An 18579-nucleotide genomic window follows, 5' to 3' on the forward strand; every position below is an offset into this window, starting at 1 on the left:
CTCATAACATCACGACAACGCCCGTTTCATAATTGGCCCCTTTATCCTATGTGTACACATCCCATATAATTGATGTGCTATTTAACTTCCACATTTTAATAGCTTAATTGATATCTCAAAACTTGTCATTCATTAACTAGAAAAGCAAGTTAACATTGTTACATAAAAGCTTTTGTCATGAAGCATGCTAATATGGTGTCCTTTTCTAAGCTATAAAACTTATTGCTCCCTTAAGTAGCTAGGTCAAGCTATGATAGCTTACATGAAACAAAGATGGGGAGGTTTCTTTAAGATTACAACATCATGTCAAATAGAGCTCAAGTTAGAGACTTAATCTATGTATACCCATGAATCATAGATAGAAAAAGTATTATTTTGAAAGCCTTAGGAATTTAAAATTGTTACATAGAAAGACATGCCATCGTTAACGCTTATATGCATGCCATAGGAGTTTAAAATTGTTACATAGAAAGACATGCCATCGTTAACGCTTATATGCATGCCATTGCTTGCTTATTCAAAGGCAGCCAAATTCATGTCATGCAACTTGCTGTTAAGGCCTTGTAATTGATTCACCTTACATAGTCGGCACATCCTAGAAGACAAACACAAGTTTGGGAGTTGTTGAGAATTAGAGATTTATCAGTATAGCATTACAAGGGAGAAGAGAGAAAGGGAGCTTTGCACGGAGCAGCTCCTGGCTTGCTTGCTTATCATAGTCATACGTAGTACGATTTGCAAAATATGGAAATATGGAGCTCTAATTCTTGCTAATTATGGACTTTAGAGAGCGATGACAATGCTGACACCGAGCTGGAGGACGGCACCGAGGAGGGAAGCGACGTGGATGTCGACGGTGCCATCGACCTCGCCGTCAACGATGACGACGATGCCGTCGGGGAGGGTGACGGGGCCGACCTGGTGGCCGGAGGAGGGGTTCTTGAGGTAGCATTTCTGCTGGGGGGAGGGGACGTCTACCGAAGCCCCGATCTCCACGTCGATGCTGACAGCCACCCCGACCTCCACCACCGGCACCAGCACCACCGGCTGCCCGGACTGGTTCTCCACCCGGCAGTTCGCTTTCACAGGACACGCCATCCAGCTGCATACACACGCGGCAACTACGACCACTACAAGCAGCTGCCTCAGAGAGAGCACTACACTACAGCCACGCCCACAGAGAATATTGATTGCCATGTTCGACGGCGCGCAGGCAGAGAGAGAGAGAGAGAGAGAGAGAGAGGCTGAGTATATCGAGCTGGGGGAGCTTGCAGGCTCTCTCTTTATAGCTGTCAGCTCCCATCATTAGCTCACTAATCAACACCGTTATCGACCAGTTAAATAGTCATAGCCATATCGGGCCCCGGCATCAAGGTGGTGGTCGTTTCTGCAGCGAAAACTTTCCTTTTCGACAGTTGTAAGCACAGATGCTCATTTTGACGATGATCTTTGCCACACACCTTCGATATCAGCAATACTTTGCACACTGTTCTTGTTATCTAGTTGATTATAGATTTATTGTCTATATCCACCATGCCTTAACATGCTTTAAAGTTTTAAGCTTCATTGCGCCGCCCATCCAAACTTGCTACTCTCTCTCATCTTCCCCGCATTAGCAGTAACTCGTACTACAGTCTCTTGCTCGGGCTTTCAAAACATCAAGGACGAACGGTAAGAAGCACACTACCCAAGTGCGGTATTTCAAGTGTCGTATTTCCGAGTGTAGAAACAGCGCCGCCCAAGTGGTGTATTCAAAGCGTCGACATCTTAGCTGTAAAGGTTCGCTCTTCCCCCCCCACCAAGTTAAAAACTTCAGCGTGTGTTTATTTTTGTGGTGATTTTGTTGCACATCACAAGTCTCAAATACAAAACATATGATCCACTCATGGCTCCTATAATTAAGTAGGGTGTCTAGACGTGTGAAAATCGCATATCATATCGTTGTGGGATCTCATCAATGATGAGAGTCCTTCAACGGCTTCCACTTTGTGAAATCGAAATGCTTACAAGGGATCGTTCCACCATTGGCATAGGATTTGAGAAGTCTAAACTAGACTTTGACATTTTGTGATTGATTGGATGTTATTTTTGCCACTTGCGTGGAAATACAAGGACCATGAATAGAATTTCAAATGACAAAGTTGTTGTCTATAAGGCACTTGCATATTGCTATAGTTGTTAAGGACCATTTGTCATCTTTTGCATTTTGGCAGATTTGCTCTCGACTTTATGAGGGACCCTAAGGATGACTCTTTGGGTTCATGTCTAGCACTACAACCCAAGTGGGAGAGTGTGCCAATGAAATGGTCTAGGAGTGATCTACAAATACTTAAGGATCAAATCCTTCCCATGAAATAAAGAATCTTTTGTGGAGTGGTTGAATATTTGTACTTGCTAAGATAGTGGTTGCCCAAAAGATTGCAAGAAGGGTTGACATTTTAGCATTAGCAACTTTTAAGCCATTATCAATTATTATTCAAGGATTTGGATTTTGGTAACTAGTAAAATAAATTTCCATGCATTATTTGTGAGTTTTTCACACTAAATTATTCAATTTAAATTGGGGGTCTTACAATATATAACACTTTTTATTTATCTACATTGAATGCCTATTTAACAAAACCATATATGTGATTCTTTTCAATGGATTTAATACATTTTCTATTTGAACCTGAATAACCCCTTATAAATAATAAATATGTATAAAATGTCTACTATCTCGAAACAAGATAAGATACGTCCAAATCCCTTTTAGAATATCTATATATAGTTAACACACTAGCTTTCAAATTATGAAATCTTCATAGGTTGGGTAAGATGTTAGTTGTACAATTATTTTGACTTCTAGAAAGCTTGCAATCCCAAGGATTATTTGAATATTTTTTCTTATGCTATCAAAAAGCGATCACATGCATTATTTGAATGACATTGAGGAAGACTATTATATTCTTTTATACTTAAAATGCCATTATTTTCTTTCTTCTTGAGGACTTATTTGCATGTTTGTTCGACAACGTTTCCTTCGTAAATGTCAATGAATATGCGGACTTATTTGCATGTTTGTTCGACAACGTTTCCTTCGTAAATGTCAATGTATATGATCTAGAAGAATCATGCCTTGTAGTGACTCCCTCTCAATTATGTAGTTCTTTTCTTTATCTTTTTCTTTGGTTTTGTATATTTGAAGAAATGAATATTTTTTTTATTGTTTTTAAAATGTATAGCTTATTCATCTCATCCACATACATGGAGAAAAAACATTGCTATTATATACTAGGTATCAAAATAGGTGTGTTTTCATTATTATCCAAATGTAAGAAAGCATATGTTACTCTACTGAACACTTTAGAGAGAATTTGAAATATTAGAAGCATTAAGAAATGTGAATAGAAATGAAAGGCACATTCTTTTGTGAAGCATTAATAATAAATATGAAGTGATCGATACTGAGGAAGCCTTAAGAGTCTTAGATGATTAAGCATATATTGAGAAGAAGAGTTGTCAACCTGATGTGGGTGCTCTATAACAAGAGATATATGATGCTTAGTGTACTAATAACTTACTATTCATTGATTTTTAAACCTAACAACATTAGTGGATCATATTATTTTATTACTTAGAAGAAAAAAACTATGAAAAGTTTGTACAACCACTATGGTGAATCATATTATTTTACTACTTAAAGGATTGAAATCATGAAAAGTTTGTATAGCCACTATGGTGGCACTCTAGAGTCTCTCACATGGATTATATTTGAAGATTTCAAAAGAGAATAAACCTTGATTTATAGTGGGCTACATGTTGAGTTTAGAAGCTTCAAGAAATAAGAGCTAGAAAGAATTTTTGAAAACTCCTATACAACTTAAAAGAAAAGAGAAAGAAAAATGAATCCACCATATGCTTCTTGTCAAACCCTTTTTACATACTGTAGTCCCTTCTATAAGGCATTGATATCCTAAAGTGGACCATCATTGACATGCTTCACTTAATTTAGAAAACATGTCAAAAAGTGCATCTAAAGAGAGACAAACCTCAAGTAGCAAAACAAAATAGTAGTTGAAAAATCCCTTAAAGCATTTGAAGGATGGTTCCAAGAAGTCACAATGGCTCAAGTCATGAACCAAGCTAGTCAGATCCATCCTAGAAGTGTGGTTGACCATCCCAACATGTAGTATGATTTCCAATTTTGAAAGGAGAGTATAAGTAAGATTGTAATCTTCATGTAGCAGAATTCATGGTAGAATGTGTGGCAATCAATAATGCCAAAACCCTAGAGCATTGGCTTTGGTAATAATCCTAACCACCTTAAAAGGTATGACATTTCAATGATATGAAACATAGATATGTTGAACTATGGAGCATGGGATAAACTAAAGCAAGGTTTCCTCAAAAGATTTCAAAGGGAACGATATGAAGAGTGTATACGAGAGAAGTTCCGAATCTAATTGAGTTGTTTTGAGAAAGAGTTATTATATACTTCTATGATGGAATACATCCTAATGTGAGAGGAGTTATAAATCTAATTGAGTTTATTGGAGAAAGTGTTGTCATATTTGTGATGAAATCTATCTTGAGTTATGGTCAAATCATAACTTTGATGAAGCAGCTTAAAAAGGAGTCTTCCTCAAAGTAGTATAACAAGAGGTAAGAAAGTTTATGGAATTGATTAGACCTCCAAATTTCAAAAACCAATAGAAGGTGTCTAATAATTAGATGAAGTGGAAGCCATGCTCATTACAATACAACAAAGAGGAGTATTGCTTACAAGAGAACAAGTATGTAAACAAATTCATCGATACATACTTTTCCTTACTCTTATTAGCATATTCAACAATATCTTAATACAATGTACCCATCTAGAATCAATAGCCTCAATCTATAAAATGAATGGTGAATCAACAATGATAGCGATGGAGCCTTGCCAAGTGGAATCAATAATCAATCCAACTTGGACTTTTAAGCTAGAATTAGAGAAAAACCCTTCTCCTTGCAAACCAGCTTGCATATGATGTTGTCACAAACACACCCATTGAATGTTGACACAAATGTTGCTCCATATATACCTCTTCTTGCAAATCACCATGCAAGAAGGCATTCTTTACATCCATCTGATGCAAAGACCATTCCTTTGATGCAGCCATAGCAATGACTGCTCTTACGGTTGCCATCCTTGCAACCGGACTGAATGTTTCTTCATAATCAATGCCATATGTTTGTGCATACCCCTTGACTACTAATCTTGTCTTGTATCTGTTCACAGAACCATCTGCATTGTGCTTCACCTTATAAACCCACTTACAACCAATTGCATTCTTATCTTTAGGCAAAGGTACCAATTCCCATGTAGCATTTGCTTCCAAGGCATCCATTTCTTCATCCATGGCTTTCTCCCATTTTTCTTTTCCCATGGCTTGCTCAAAAGAAATGGGTTCTGGTTCCTGTATCACTTTGACCATATAGGCATAGTGAATGGTTGTAAATCCATCATATTTCAGCCTATCTACAGGATACCTAGCTCTGGTAGACTTGCGCAAAGTAGGTTCACTCCCAGGTGCTCTCAAAACATCCATGGTCTTCCTTACTCCAGGTGTAACAATAGAAGGAATACCCAACTCATAATCAATGCTCTGTTCTAAGCCACTGGATTCACCATCTACATAAGAGTAACTTGCATTTACATCAAACATGGGATGATCTACCTTCTCTTTTCCTTTTCGTGATACCTGCATACCACTATCTGCATTGCTTTGAGAAGATTCTCCTGATCTCAATCTGCCTGTCCATGGCGAAGAATGTGAACCACTGCTAGAGGATGCTCCAAGTCCACTAATATCTTGTGACTGCTACTGTGAATTCTGTGCAGCATTACCATTTGGTGCATCTACATTATCAATCACATTTACTAGTTTATACCAGCTACTCATCTCATAAAAAACAACATCTTTGCTCACTGTAAACTTACGAGTAGAAGGTTATAGCATCTATACCCTTTTTGCTGTAGAGAGTAACCAATAAAGATGCACTTCTCAGCTTTTGGATCCAATTTGGATCTCAACTCATCTGGCACATGAGCATAGGCAATGCAACCAAAAATTTTCAAATGAGAAATATTTGGTTTCCTACCAGTATACCTCTCCTCTGGAGTCATGCCATGTATTGCTGTAGTGGGAGTCCTGTTCATTATGTATACTGTTGTAGCAACTGCCTCAACCCAGTAAAAATCTGGCAGGTCTTTTTCATTGAGCATGGCACGAGATACCTCTCCAATATGCCTGTTTTTTCTTTCTGCAATTCCATTTTGTTGTGGGGTATGACTACATGAATATTGCTGCTAAAAGCCATGCTCCTGCAAGAACCTTGCAAACTCATTTGAGAGGTACTCTCCCCCTCCATCTGACCTTAGGCATTTTATTTGCAGGCCTGTTTCTTTTTCAACCATAGCTTTAAGAGTTTTGAAATGCCCAAAAACTTCACTTTTCTTTTTCATAAAATACACCCAAACTTTTCTACTATAGTCATCAATAAAAGTGACAGAATAATGATAGCCTCCAAGAGATGCAGCTTTAGTAGTCCACACATCAGAGTGGATTAATTCCAATGGCTTCTTACTCTCTTGAACATGTCTAGGAAATGGTTTCCTTGCCTATTTTCCAAATTGACAGGCTTCACATACCTTATGCATTTCTGCAACCTTGAATTTAGGCAATCTTGCAATAATATTTTGGGCTTGCATTGATTTAAGTCGCTGTACATTAACATGACCAATGCGTTTATGCCAGATATCAATATCTGCAAGTACACCGGTCCCATGTGCAAACATTGCTGCACTCAATTCAGGCATGTTTGCATCCAACGTAAACATTCTGCCATTCTTCTTTCCTTTTGCTATCAAGCGACCTTTATTTTTCATATCTTCAACAAAGCATCCATGAGAATTAAATCTGACCTGCAAGCTCTGCTCAACCATTTGACCAATAGAAACTAGGTTCTTGGTGATATTTGGGATATGAAATACATCCGACAGGTATTTCTTTTTCCCATTCTGCATAGATAAATGAATTTTTCCAATCTGCACAATAGGATGTGCAGTATCATCACCAGTCTCCACAAATCCTGGTTTTTCCTTGCATCCTGCATCCATTCTGCATGACCTGTCATGTGGTTTAATGCACCTGAGTCAACATACCACACATCGTTGCTTTCTTCTGCACTTGTCACAGAATTGGTCATGTGCTGCACCATAAACAAATGCTTATTTCTGTCATCACCCTGTCTACTAAAAGATGCATAATTTTCTTATTGCAATTTTCCATTCATGATGTCATTCTGCTTTTTATAGCAGTCTTTAGCCATATGACCCATTTTACCACAGTAGTAGCATTCAACATTGCTATTTGCATTTTGGCCTCTTTGCCATCCACCACGACCTCTTTGGCTCTCCCTGCCTCTAAAGTTACCACATCCTCCTCCATAGGACTGGTTTTCTTGAGTTTGATGCATATTTTGATTTCTACCACGGCCTCCAAATCAGCCTTCTCTACCTCTGCCTCTACCTCTTCTAGCATTTGAGTAGAAGACAGCTTCTTTTGAAGTTCCTCTTGAAGAAGATGCACCACCATTTCTCTGCTCCTCAGAAATTAAAAGAGCAATCAACTCCTCAAAATCAGGAAATCTTTCACGGACGGAAATGGATGTTCGGAACTGTGCATAATCCTTTCCTAGATCATTCAAGGTCACAGAAACTAAATCATCATCTTCCACTGGCGACCCAATGGAAGAAAGTGCATCTGCAATCTTCTTCACCTTCATGTGGTAGTCATTGATGCTCATGCTTTCTCTTTGCACATTGTGCAACTCTTGCTTGAGCTGCATTTTCCTGGCTTTCGTATTTGTGCTATACATTTTTGACGAAGTATCCCATGCCTCCTTTGGCGTACTTGCATCTTGAATATGCACAATCATAGAGTCTGAAATGCTGATAGACAGCCAGTACATAACTTTCCTGGCTCTCTCATGCCATGCTTTAAATGCTTGCATTTGCTGTTGATTGGAAACATAAGGAAAAACTAGTTCTTCTTCATTTCCTGCAACGAATTTCCAATATCCTTTTCCCATAAGGAAATTCGTCATTCTGAACTTCCATGCTTGGAAGTTGTTCTTGTCAAGCTTTTCAGTGACACAAGGGCAAATGTGCAAAATTGACGAAAGTGGTATTTGACCACACAGTCACTTCCCAATGATGATTTTGCATCAACACGCAACAAGGATGATTCTGTAACTCCCAATGTCTTTGCGCACAAGCATATGATGCAATTTCTATAGTAACTTTTCACCGACCTATAGAACAGTGGTCGCACAACATAAAACATGGCATTTTTCTAAGTGCGTGCAGAAAACTTCCGCCTCCAAAATAGGCCCCGAAATGGCCTCAAATAAAAAAAACAGAGCAACCTAGGGCTACAGCCCTGTCCCGCAGCATATACTGCCCTCTTGCTACACCGCGAAGGGCGTCTCAATCTGAGACAATGCACTCTTGCACTTTTCGGTTGTGCTATCTGCAGAGACTTGCTTCAAAAACAGAAAAATGAAAGCAACATTGGTCCTCTTACCAGAACACTGCGAACTTGGTTTGCTTTCTTGAGCTCCTTACCACGAACAAGGCTCTGATACCATGTCAAGATTGTGGGAGAGAAGGAATGAGTCTCACTTGTAGCTTTCTCACTTGCACAATGGGGGAATACACACAAAGGTGGAGGCTGAAAACAGTTTTCCTCTTCTTAGTTGTGTAAGCCAAAAAGAACTCTAGTACATAGAAATAGAAGAACCCTATATATGGGTCTCAAACTAAACTCAACTAACTAAGGTGGCATACTAACTGAGCCACGAACTAGAGTAGATAAGGATAGCTGTCATCTAGCTATTATTCATGGGCGGTGTACCAACCACATATGCAAAATTGACAAGTCGGTGACATAAATGCACAACAGTCACCCTGGCATATCATGAGTGGAGCTCGATATCTCAACATATTCTAGCACTAGGGGGACTATGAACTCCAAAAGGGCCTTTACATTAGGATATAACAAGAGATTTGAGGTTGAACAATGGGAGATTGGATGTGTACATTTTATCCACTACTATTTCCAGCTTTGGTCCACAATTATAGTGGTTTTGGCATTAAGCTATTACAAAGTTTCCCTTGAGGAATGATGCCATTTTGAGAGATTTTGATCATTTACATTATTATCTACCTCTTCAACAAAACATTTTAATTTATATTACAAAAAGCATGGTATGCATAGCATGTGGAGGTAGATTGGTACTATTCACCATTTGTTAAGAATATGATATTTGTCACTAAACTATTGCAAAAAATCCCCTATGGGATTATGTCTTTTGCAAGAAATTTTGACTATTCAAATTTCAAATCCATTCCTTTTTAACAAAAAAAAATCTTTATGCTATGAAAGTCATAAGACTTGCACCATGTGAAGGTAGAACAATATTACTGGCCACAATGCTAGGCCTATCATTCTCATGCTCCTCAATAAAAGAGAAAATATGTGAAATTGCATGAATATGATTTAAATCATGACCTCAAGGAAGTTACTATATGTATATCCTCTACATCATGTGCGTTTAAGGCCTATTTGTAAATATCCTTATTTGTGAAATTTTCTTGAATAAAACATAACCCTTTTCTATTCAATCTGTAAATAATCCCTTTATATTACACCCTTCCATATGTAAAAAATATATAAAATTGGTATTTAAAAGATATCTTATTTTGAACCCATGTGATGCACACATATATTCATGAGTAACTTACCCGAGATCATGACCTCTAGCTCTTAGAGCTATGTACCTACTAGTACTAGGCTAGAAAGACATTTGTTAAAAACCAAGATATATAAATAGAAATATATGCTATCTTTTTCTTGTTTGTAATGAAAAAAAAAGTGACTTTGGCTCAAAACCCCCAAGTTTTCTCTTGTCATGGCAGCTAGCCCTACCCATCTCTCAAGATTCAAAAAACTAATCCTCTAAAACATCATTCCTTTACAATGCCCTTTTTATTCTCTTTTTCCATTAATGATGGAGAGAAAAAGAAAATTCTTCCCTTTTCTCTTATCATGACAATTCAGCCCACCCATCTCTCAAGCTTTCAAAAACTAATCCCCTCTTTCTTCATTTCTTACAAGGCCTTTCTTTTCCCTTTTTGAATTAATGATGAGGAGAAAAAGAAAAGGCTTCCCTCAAATAATTGAATTTGAAAAAAGCCTATGGAATGTAAGTCATCATGTAATAGATGCAAAAGTAAAGGCCATACTACAAAAGATTGTCGTAGTCTGGTGGTATCGCATATATCCGATAATGAATCCAAGCTCGAAGAGCCTACAACCAACCTAGAAGAGATAAGGAGGTACTAATTCCATCTCTTCCACAATTTTTAAATAGCTTCTTCTTTAGAATTGCAACTTCATTCCCATGTCATTGTTTCCTCGGGTACGTCACTCATAGATATATGTGTGCATCACGTAGGTTCAAAATAATGTATTTTTAAAATACCATTTTTGTGTATTTTTTTACATATAGAAGGGTGTAATATAAAGGGGTTATTTATAGATTGAATATAAAAGGGTTATGCTTTATTCAAGAAAAATTCATAGATAAAGATATTTATAAATAGGCCATGAACGCACGTAGTGTAGAGGATATACATATAGTAACTTCCCCGAGAATTGTTTCATCCATGCGAGTACCATGTGACTTCTTTTCCAAAGCTTTAAGATTTCAGTAGTGTTGATACTAAGACACCAGAAAGTGTCCTTTCTTTGTAAACTCTCAACAAAGTACCATTCCATAACATGGTAAATGATGCAAACAAAACCTTAGCCATTCAGATGAGATAATAAATGAGCATACAAATGAGATAATAGATGAGCTCACAAGAACTTATTTTCCATTGAGTCATTTGGAGAAGAGGGGCCTCAAGTGAGGACAATGTTATCCGCAATATCATCATATTTGAAGACATTAATGCTGTTGTCCTCAAGATAAGATGATCATTGCATCTCAATTGGTTGTTCAAAAGGCTGAATTGCAAGTAACAACAATAAGCAATGGTGAGCTTAAGCTAACTGTCCATCTCCTTTTTGGACGGCCAAAGCTTCACAACAGCTTTTATCTAGGACTCTTCAATGCATACGACTGTATGGCCACCTTGAGCGCCGCTTCGACTGGTCATCCACCACCATAAGTTTCAGGACACGATTATGCCTTTCATCTTCTTTGACTGCTGCTGTCTATGCCATGACAGAAGTTGGCTCCAAGCAATCATGGCGAGTAATGCAAGTTGGCAATCGCGATCTAGACCTTCTCCACCCTCGTCACCCCAGTCCTTTTATAACTAGTGCCACCCTCAAATTGTCACATGGTATGCTGAAAAGCTGTAGCTTTTTTTCCAAACACACTTTGATATTTTCTTAGTCTTGACATCAATAAATATGTCATGAATGATGTGTGCTCAAATACCAATCCTACTATGTATAGTGAAGCTTGTAAAAGATCATCGCTAAATTTGCAATCCAGTTGGACAATCACAACCTTTTAATGGATTTTCCATTGTATACATCATCTTCTTTACTTCTTTTCGACCTATCAAAACACCACTTGGACTTTTTGATGTGCAAGCACTTTGACCACAGAAGACATTAGCTCCAAGATTCACATGAATGTAGCATATGTGAGAAGCCTTTTTGATTGTAGGAACATAGAGTTTATACTAAAGAATAATCAATGACATATTTGGATGTAGCTCCATCTAGCCTTGATCTCTCAAAACATTATTGAAGGTACATCACAATGTTGGTCTTTTTCAGTAAGTTGGTCAAATTCAACATTAAAGTGTTGTAAAAGCTTGTGAAGGAGTATAGTCCTTGGAAATGTCATGAGATTCAGTTTATAAATCCTTCCTAATGTTGTCCTTAAATGAGTGACCACAAATTACATCTCTTTCTTTCTCCTGTAGTCCAACAATCTTTTCCCCGTCACGAGAATAGATGATTTCAACAATGTTCATTTTTTGATTACTTGTCTTTGATAATTCCTTGAACATTTCTCCTTCATAAGCTCCATTATGGTGTACTAATCCTTGGAGTCTTCAAAATGAACATTCCCTTCATATAAACATGTTCTTCCATGCAATGTGCCCTAGCAAAAATATGATTTGGAATAGAATTTTGTGCTCATCCACTCATGATTTAAGATCAAATGCAATGTTAAATCCGTGATATGCAACCAATCAAATGATTTTCATACAAAAATTATGAATGCACTGAAGAGAACACGCCTAGCCTAACTATATGTGCTCGTGCATCATGCAAAATGCAAACAAAAAGACACACACAACGGGAAAGAAATTCCTAATGATGCTGACTAATGTGTTTAAATTCTTGGTGAAAAACTTTTCCCTCAAGATCACAGTGGTGGATGCGCAGTGTCACGATATCTGCCCCCTCCAACCCTGCACATCCTCCAGATGGGCCATAGCTACCCATCCTCATCACTACCAATCTCGATGGTCAAGCGTTAGACACATCTACTTCCTTTACAGGTTTTGAGGCTCTATTGGACTTGATCACCATGGAGGGAACAATTCTTAGGTCTCTTCTTCTAGTCATTATGCTTTTGAATTTCTTTCAACAGCTAAGAGACAACATCAACAACTATCGGAATGTTAAGTTTGGTTTAAAAGTTTCTAGATCTTTGACCAAATCATGCTCTTTGATAGGATCCATAGGCTTTTCCAATCGACTGGGAAATGGGGCCACACCACTTTTATCTTCCCTTTTTCTTCTAGGAGTGGCAACATCTATGCTTCTTCTTTATGAGGAGGTCCTTCAGTATCCTCTATTTTCTGGATCTCTGGTCTTGTCTCTGCAACTGTCTTTGTAGCTCTCTGTGGCTCTATAGTGTTATGTACTTCATTGTTTTGTATTGCATTGTTCTGATTTTCCCTAGGAAAACTGAACTTCACAGTCTTGGCAAAAGGAACATTCTCTTTTGGAACTACATGTTCTCCTTTCTTTGCATGCATTATGGTGGTCACTTCCAATTTCACCAAATTGGAAGCAGGTACTTGGGTCTTTTGTTGGGTATTAGATGTAGATTTCACACGGGCTAGACTTGGACAATCTTTTGCAATGTGGCCTTTTCCTTTGCATCGACTGTGTAAGGGCTTGTAATCCACAGACCTTCTAGAGTTTGGACAATTCAATGAGATATGACCCTTTTCTCCACATCTGTAATACTCCACCTCTTATCTCTGACCACCACAAATTGTCGTCCTCTGTAACTCTGAGAGGGAAACCTCCTTGGACCAAAACTAGGACCAAACTCCCTAGGCTTTGGTCCAATGCCATGTGTTGACATTTTGGATTTTAATAAGTTGAATCTTGCATCTTCATCTTTCTTTCTTCATTCGTGCATCTCTTTTAGAGAGAAAATATCCTCTATATGGTTCTTCCTCAAATAGTATAAATAGAAGGCTCCAAGAATAGTTGGTTTTTAGGTACATTCAATGGCTAAATATCCCTCTTGATGGCACTTTTCACACCATGTATTAGAATGTATCACATCCCTCCCACCTCCCATAGGAGTGGATATATTGGCAGTATTCACCTTCAACATCTGCACATGTTCTATAATCACATCCATAAGCTCTTTCTTGATACTTGCAATTGAATTGGGCATGTAGTCCTTCAGATTTTCACCTCCTGGAGCACTTGTGGTAGGGTTTTGGGAAGCTTCTGTTATAACTGCATACACTAGTTGGGTTGACCCAAAGGGTCCTCTATTTTGGTTTTGATTCAAAGCTCCTGTTGAGACTTGGGGTTGTTGATTCCAATGGGTTGGATTCCATTGTTTTTGAGTTGCCATTGGAGGAACTATTTAAGAGCACTGTTGTTGTGGTTGAACCATTATTTGAGGCATTGTCGTTTGCAGCCACTGTTGATTAGGTGCATTATATTGCAACACTGTTTGTATCTGGGGGTAGGGATAGGAAATTGTCCTTGGAACTATATTTGGTGGGTATACCATTCCTGGCATGGGAGGAGGTAAGACTCCTCTTCCTGAGGTCATTGACAACCTTGCTTCAACTTCATCATACATTATTGCACCTTCCATTGCAGCTTGCAGATTAACTAGTCTTCTCAATTCCACAAACTTGTAAACTTCTAGTTGTAGGCCTATGAGGAATACTTCTTTCTAGATGCCTTCATCCAAATGATAAATGGTCCATCTCTTCAGGATGGATTCCATTCGTGGGACATAAGCTTCTACTCTTTCTCTAGAGGACTCACTTAGGTTCATGAACTCCTCTCACATCTGCTCTTTAAAACCTTCATGCCTGAATTTAGTGAGAAAGAACATGTGCCAAAAAATCCTATTGCTTATCTCTCATACCACTGAAACGGCGTGCCCTTGAAAGTGGTGGGGAATATCTCGAACCAATGCTCAAGGGTTCTCACATTGTTAGCCACACATGCTACCATAAACTTTGCTATATGAAGATCAGGGTCTTCATTGTACTCTCCCTTAAAAATTGGCAATGGGACTACATTTACTGGCCTAGCATCAATATTTCCAAGACAAATTTGACTAGGAAGGGGACCTTGCATCGCCATGGGGACTTTTGTAAAGAGTGCTTTTAGGGCATCAAAGGAGGCTTCTTTTGCAAGCTCGTTCTCAGCCTTGATTTTTTCCTTCTCTAATCTCACGTACCTCTGGACTGGTTCTAGTACTTGCCTCTTGTTTGCGTCATTCATCAGGGGGTTAGCTCCAATCAGTTAGTTTGTACTCAACTGAATAGAATCAAAGGAACTTTAGTCTCTGGAGGACTCTCTGGCCAACATCTTCTCTACTTCCTTCTTTTCTACATCTCTAAATTCAACCTTCAAACCACTATAGAGGGGGAGATATTCCATTTTGAAGGTGTAAAAACTCATTCTTCTGAGAATCGTTGTTGTGTCATCATCATAATAATGCCAGCTCTTCTGACAGTTTCAATGGTGCATGTTGTGAAGAACGCTTTATTTACCAACTTCCAATGGGTTGCTAATTGGACCAAACATGAGATTGTTAGTGCACCATGCATCCCATGTTGTTGAGCATCTATAAACAAATTCCAACTTCTTTTTTTCTTGTTTTCGTGAACCTCCACTAACCACGACTTGTGAAGCTTCTTTACAATCTCCCACTTGATGATGTCATGAAACTTCTCAATGAATGCCAAATCTTCCATAGATGGTCATTCTCCATGTTTTTGCACTTCATCTTATTCCCAAACAATTTGCCACCAAGATGTGCATCTCTATTGCTTCAATTGAAAGAGGAAACAATCCACTACATAGAGCCTACATCATGATGGTAATATGTTTCCGCCATTGTGGGATGAACTTCTTGTGGAAAGTGGCTTTGTAATGAGAATCTCCAACTCTTCAATGGAAGAAGAAACTTTGCAAACATCCATTGAATTCTTCTCTTCTTGGCAACGCCATTTCCTTCAACCATTCAACCTTCAAAAACAACAAAAATCAACCAAAAAACCTAGTCAATTCAACATTCAACATGAGGTCATAGTCCAAAAAATCCAACAAGCCGGTCTATGGTGGCCAATAATGCATTGTGATATTTGAAAATGGATCCAACATTGTGATTCCATCTAGTCAACTGGGAGCTATAGTTTCCTTACCACTCGAGCCAATCCTACCTCTAGAATCTTTCCAGAAGTGGGAATCAAACTTTGTTGGACCTATCTCTCCTACTACTACCTACACTCACAACAAGTACATATTGATGGCAACTGACTATTGCACCAAATGGGTAGAAGCTAGGGCTCTATCGAACAATGCTGCCAAGTCATTAGCCAAATGCCTATTCCCAGATACCTTTACCAGGTATGTAACATTGATCGAATTGGTTAGTAGCCAAGGTATACACTTTGTAAACAAGGTCATCAAGGAGCCTACATCATTCTTTCTAATTGTCCATAAGAAGTCATCTCCTTAATATCTATAAGCCAATGGTTTGGCAAAATTCACCAACAAAGTTCTATGCACGATTCTAACCAAATTGGTAGATTAGCACCACAAAAATTAGGATTCCAAGCTTCCTACCATACTGTTGGATTTTTGGACATATTTCAAGCTTGCAATGGTATGACTCCCTATAAGCTAGCCTTTGGATTGTAAGCCATTACACCATTGGAGTTTATAGTCTCCAGTTTTCAATTAGCAGTATAGGATTGGGAGGAATCCTTGCTATTTTGAATGGAAGCCATTTCTCGGCTCAAAGAAGACTAAATATGCAACACCTACATCATATATGAGGTCCAACCTTAACAAAAACACCAAGTCCACCAACTATCCAAGAAGCCCTTGTTTTGTAAAGGTCAATTAGTCATATTCTGCAAAATCCCGCTAGGAAAACTCCTCGATATGCTCAAATTCTGGCGGAGTGGTCTTTTTTGGGTATTTTATGACTCTAATACAAATTTATTTTATCTAACCAACTTATAGAGTAAGTTGCTGCCAAGACCTATCAATGGATTCTTACTACGACATTACCATGTGGAAGGTTTCTAATGCTTATTTGTCCTTAATTGATATTCCCTTACTTATCCTTCCACACAAGATCCCAAATCACATTTTCCCTAGTCACCTACCTTCAAATTGAATTTCATCCCAAATTATTGAGCTATACTAACATGGCACTCATTTATGATGCCCACTCATCTAAGAATATATCCGATGTTGGCTGCATGTTTTCTTGAGAATCTCACTTGCATCATACATTGTTATGGGTTGTTTTGCTAATGTGCTGCACATGCATTAACCATCGCCCCTATTCATCAACTCATTAGCCTTTTAAGGAAGTTTCCATCATGCACCACTTTCATTTGGTCTCTCTCTATTGTGATCATCACATGTTCCCATCCTTCTTCCCTCCCTTTGCCCTCAATACATCCTTTGCGACATATATGGCTATGGCAGACTTTGAGCTTTACACTAAGGAAGTATACCCCCTACTATAGAGGCCATCAATAGCATCTACCCTTGGGATATGTTGCATCTACTAACCCTGGTCATCACCCTCCCTTTGTCGAAGGGTTTTAGTTGAAAGGTTGTACCCACCCAGGATCAGAGATAGAAGGAAGTAGAGAATAGGAGATAGAAGAGAAGAAAAAGAATAGACAAGAGGGAAACATAATAAAGACAAAGCGCAATGAATCAAATCACTATGTATTGATAGAACCTAAAATTCATTGTCTAGCACTACTCAAAAGCAATCTCAAAGCATTAGATCTCTTGGAGCTCCCTCGTAGACCAAAAACATACATCTAAACAACAGCTTCCTCTCTGCTACTTAGAACCCAAATCTAATGGTTTCATTGGCTCTGAAAGGGGGGTAAAACCCCATGACACTTGCTTTGAATTCTCCCAGGTCACTCCTTCTTCTTCTCCCACTTCGGAGTACTCTTCATCACTGCTTGTTCACTGTGACCGTGACCATGAGTGATTTTTCCAATCTTCCTTTTTATGAAAAATCCAAACCAATTGAAAAATCAACTTGCTTTTTGCATGCCACCCTAATTTAGAAGTTTTTCTATCTTTTTAGGATATTTACAATAAATAATATAAAAAATAGGCTAAAATTTTCCAAAAACCTAGTATTGTTGAACCATCCATGCCATGCACTCAAGAACTAATTCTCAGATATGACATTAACTCTCTAGATCAGTAAGAAAGTCAAATAATGATGCACTCCAAAATTTTTTACAGTGTCTGCATAGTGGCACGACATCCACCCCCTCTAAATCTACACATCATCTGGTATGTGCCAAAATCCTAGTTGTCACTAGATTTTGAGTCCTCCTCATCCTCTACAACCATATCTTTTGCTTCTTCATCTTCCATATCTTCCATGCTAGCCCCTGTACCATGGCCACTATTTTCTTCCAATTCTGACAACTCATAGGCAATAGATTCCTGCCTCTTGAATAATTTGGTTATTTTCCCTGCTTCCAAAAGTTTTATGGCTATCTCATCGAGCTCATTTAATGCATAAGTAGCATTATCAAACACCTGTTAGTCTTACCACATAGGGTCCAAACCATCTTTTGGAAACCTTACACATGGCACTATGTTGATTGTCTATACTACTATCATAAACCAATACCCAATCCCCATATTGTATGGTTATTAGCCTTAGTCTATGTCTTTTGTCAAACCATTTCTTGTTTTGTATCTTTGATGTCCTTAACTTTGCAACTGCTACCTCTATGTCTTCTAACTTTCTTTCCAACTGTCTAATGTGTAAGGCCAACAACTCCTCTCGATTAAACTTCTCTTCCCAAGGTAGCATACAATGTGAGTGTCATATCTTCTATCAGCATGATAGGTTTTTGACCATACATCAATTGAGTAGGCATGTATCTTGTAACTGCACTATGAGTTGTTCTGTCAGTCCACAAAGCATAAGGGAGTAATCATGGCCACTCTTTTACCTTCTCTC

At 38.3% G+C, this 18579-nt stretch overlaps 1 protein-coding gene across 1 annotated transcript; it reads right to left on the bottom strand.

Annotated features, from left to right (window-relative positions):
- Nucleotides 1-387: 387 nt before the first annotated feature.
- Nucleotides 388-1664, bottom strand: LOC148011451 (uncharacterized). The gene has a single exon (XM_087670531.1). The coding sequence runs from the start codon at nucleotides 1195-1197 to the stop codon at nucleotides 784-786; it is 414 nt and encodes a 137-aa protein (XP_087526657.1). The 5' UTR covers nucleotides 1198-1664; the 3' UTR covers nucleotides 388-783.
- Between the last annotated feature and the right edge of the window lie 16915 nt (nucleotides 1665-18579).

This window comes from Lygodium microphyllum, chromosome 28, assembly GCF_053477565.2.
Source record: "Lygodium microphyllum isolate KBCC chromosome 28, Lygodium_microphyllum_v1.1.10, whole genome shotgun sequence".
Taxonomy (NCBI): Eukaryota; Viridiplantae; Streptophyta; class Polypodiopsida; order Schizaeales; family Lygodiaceae; genus Lygodium; species Lygodium microphyllum.

What these genes read in the sequence shown, in the direction of transcription:
- LOC148011451 (XM_087670531.1), bottom strand. Translation starts at nt 1,197, where the DNA reads ATGGCAATCAATATTCTCTGTGGGCGTGGCTGTAGTGTAGTGCTCTCT.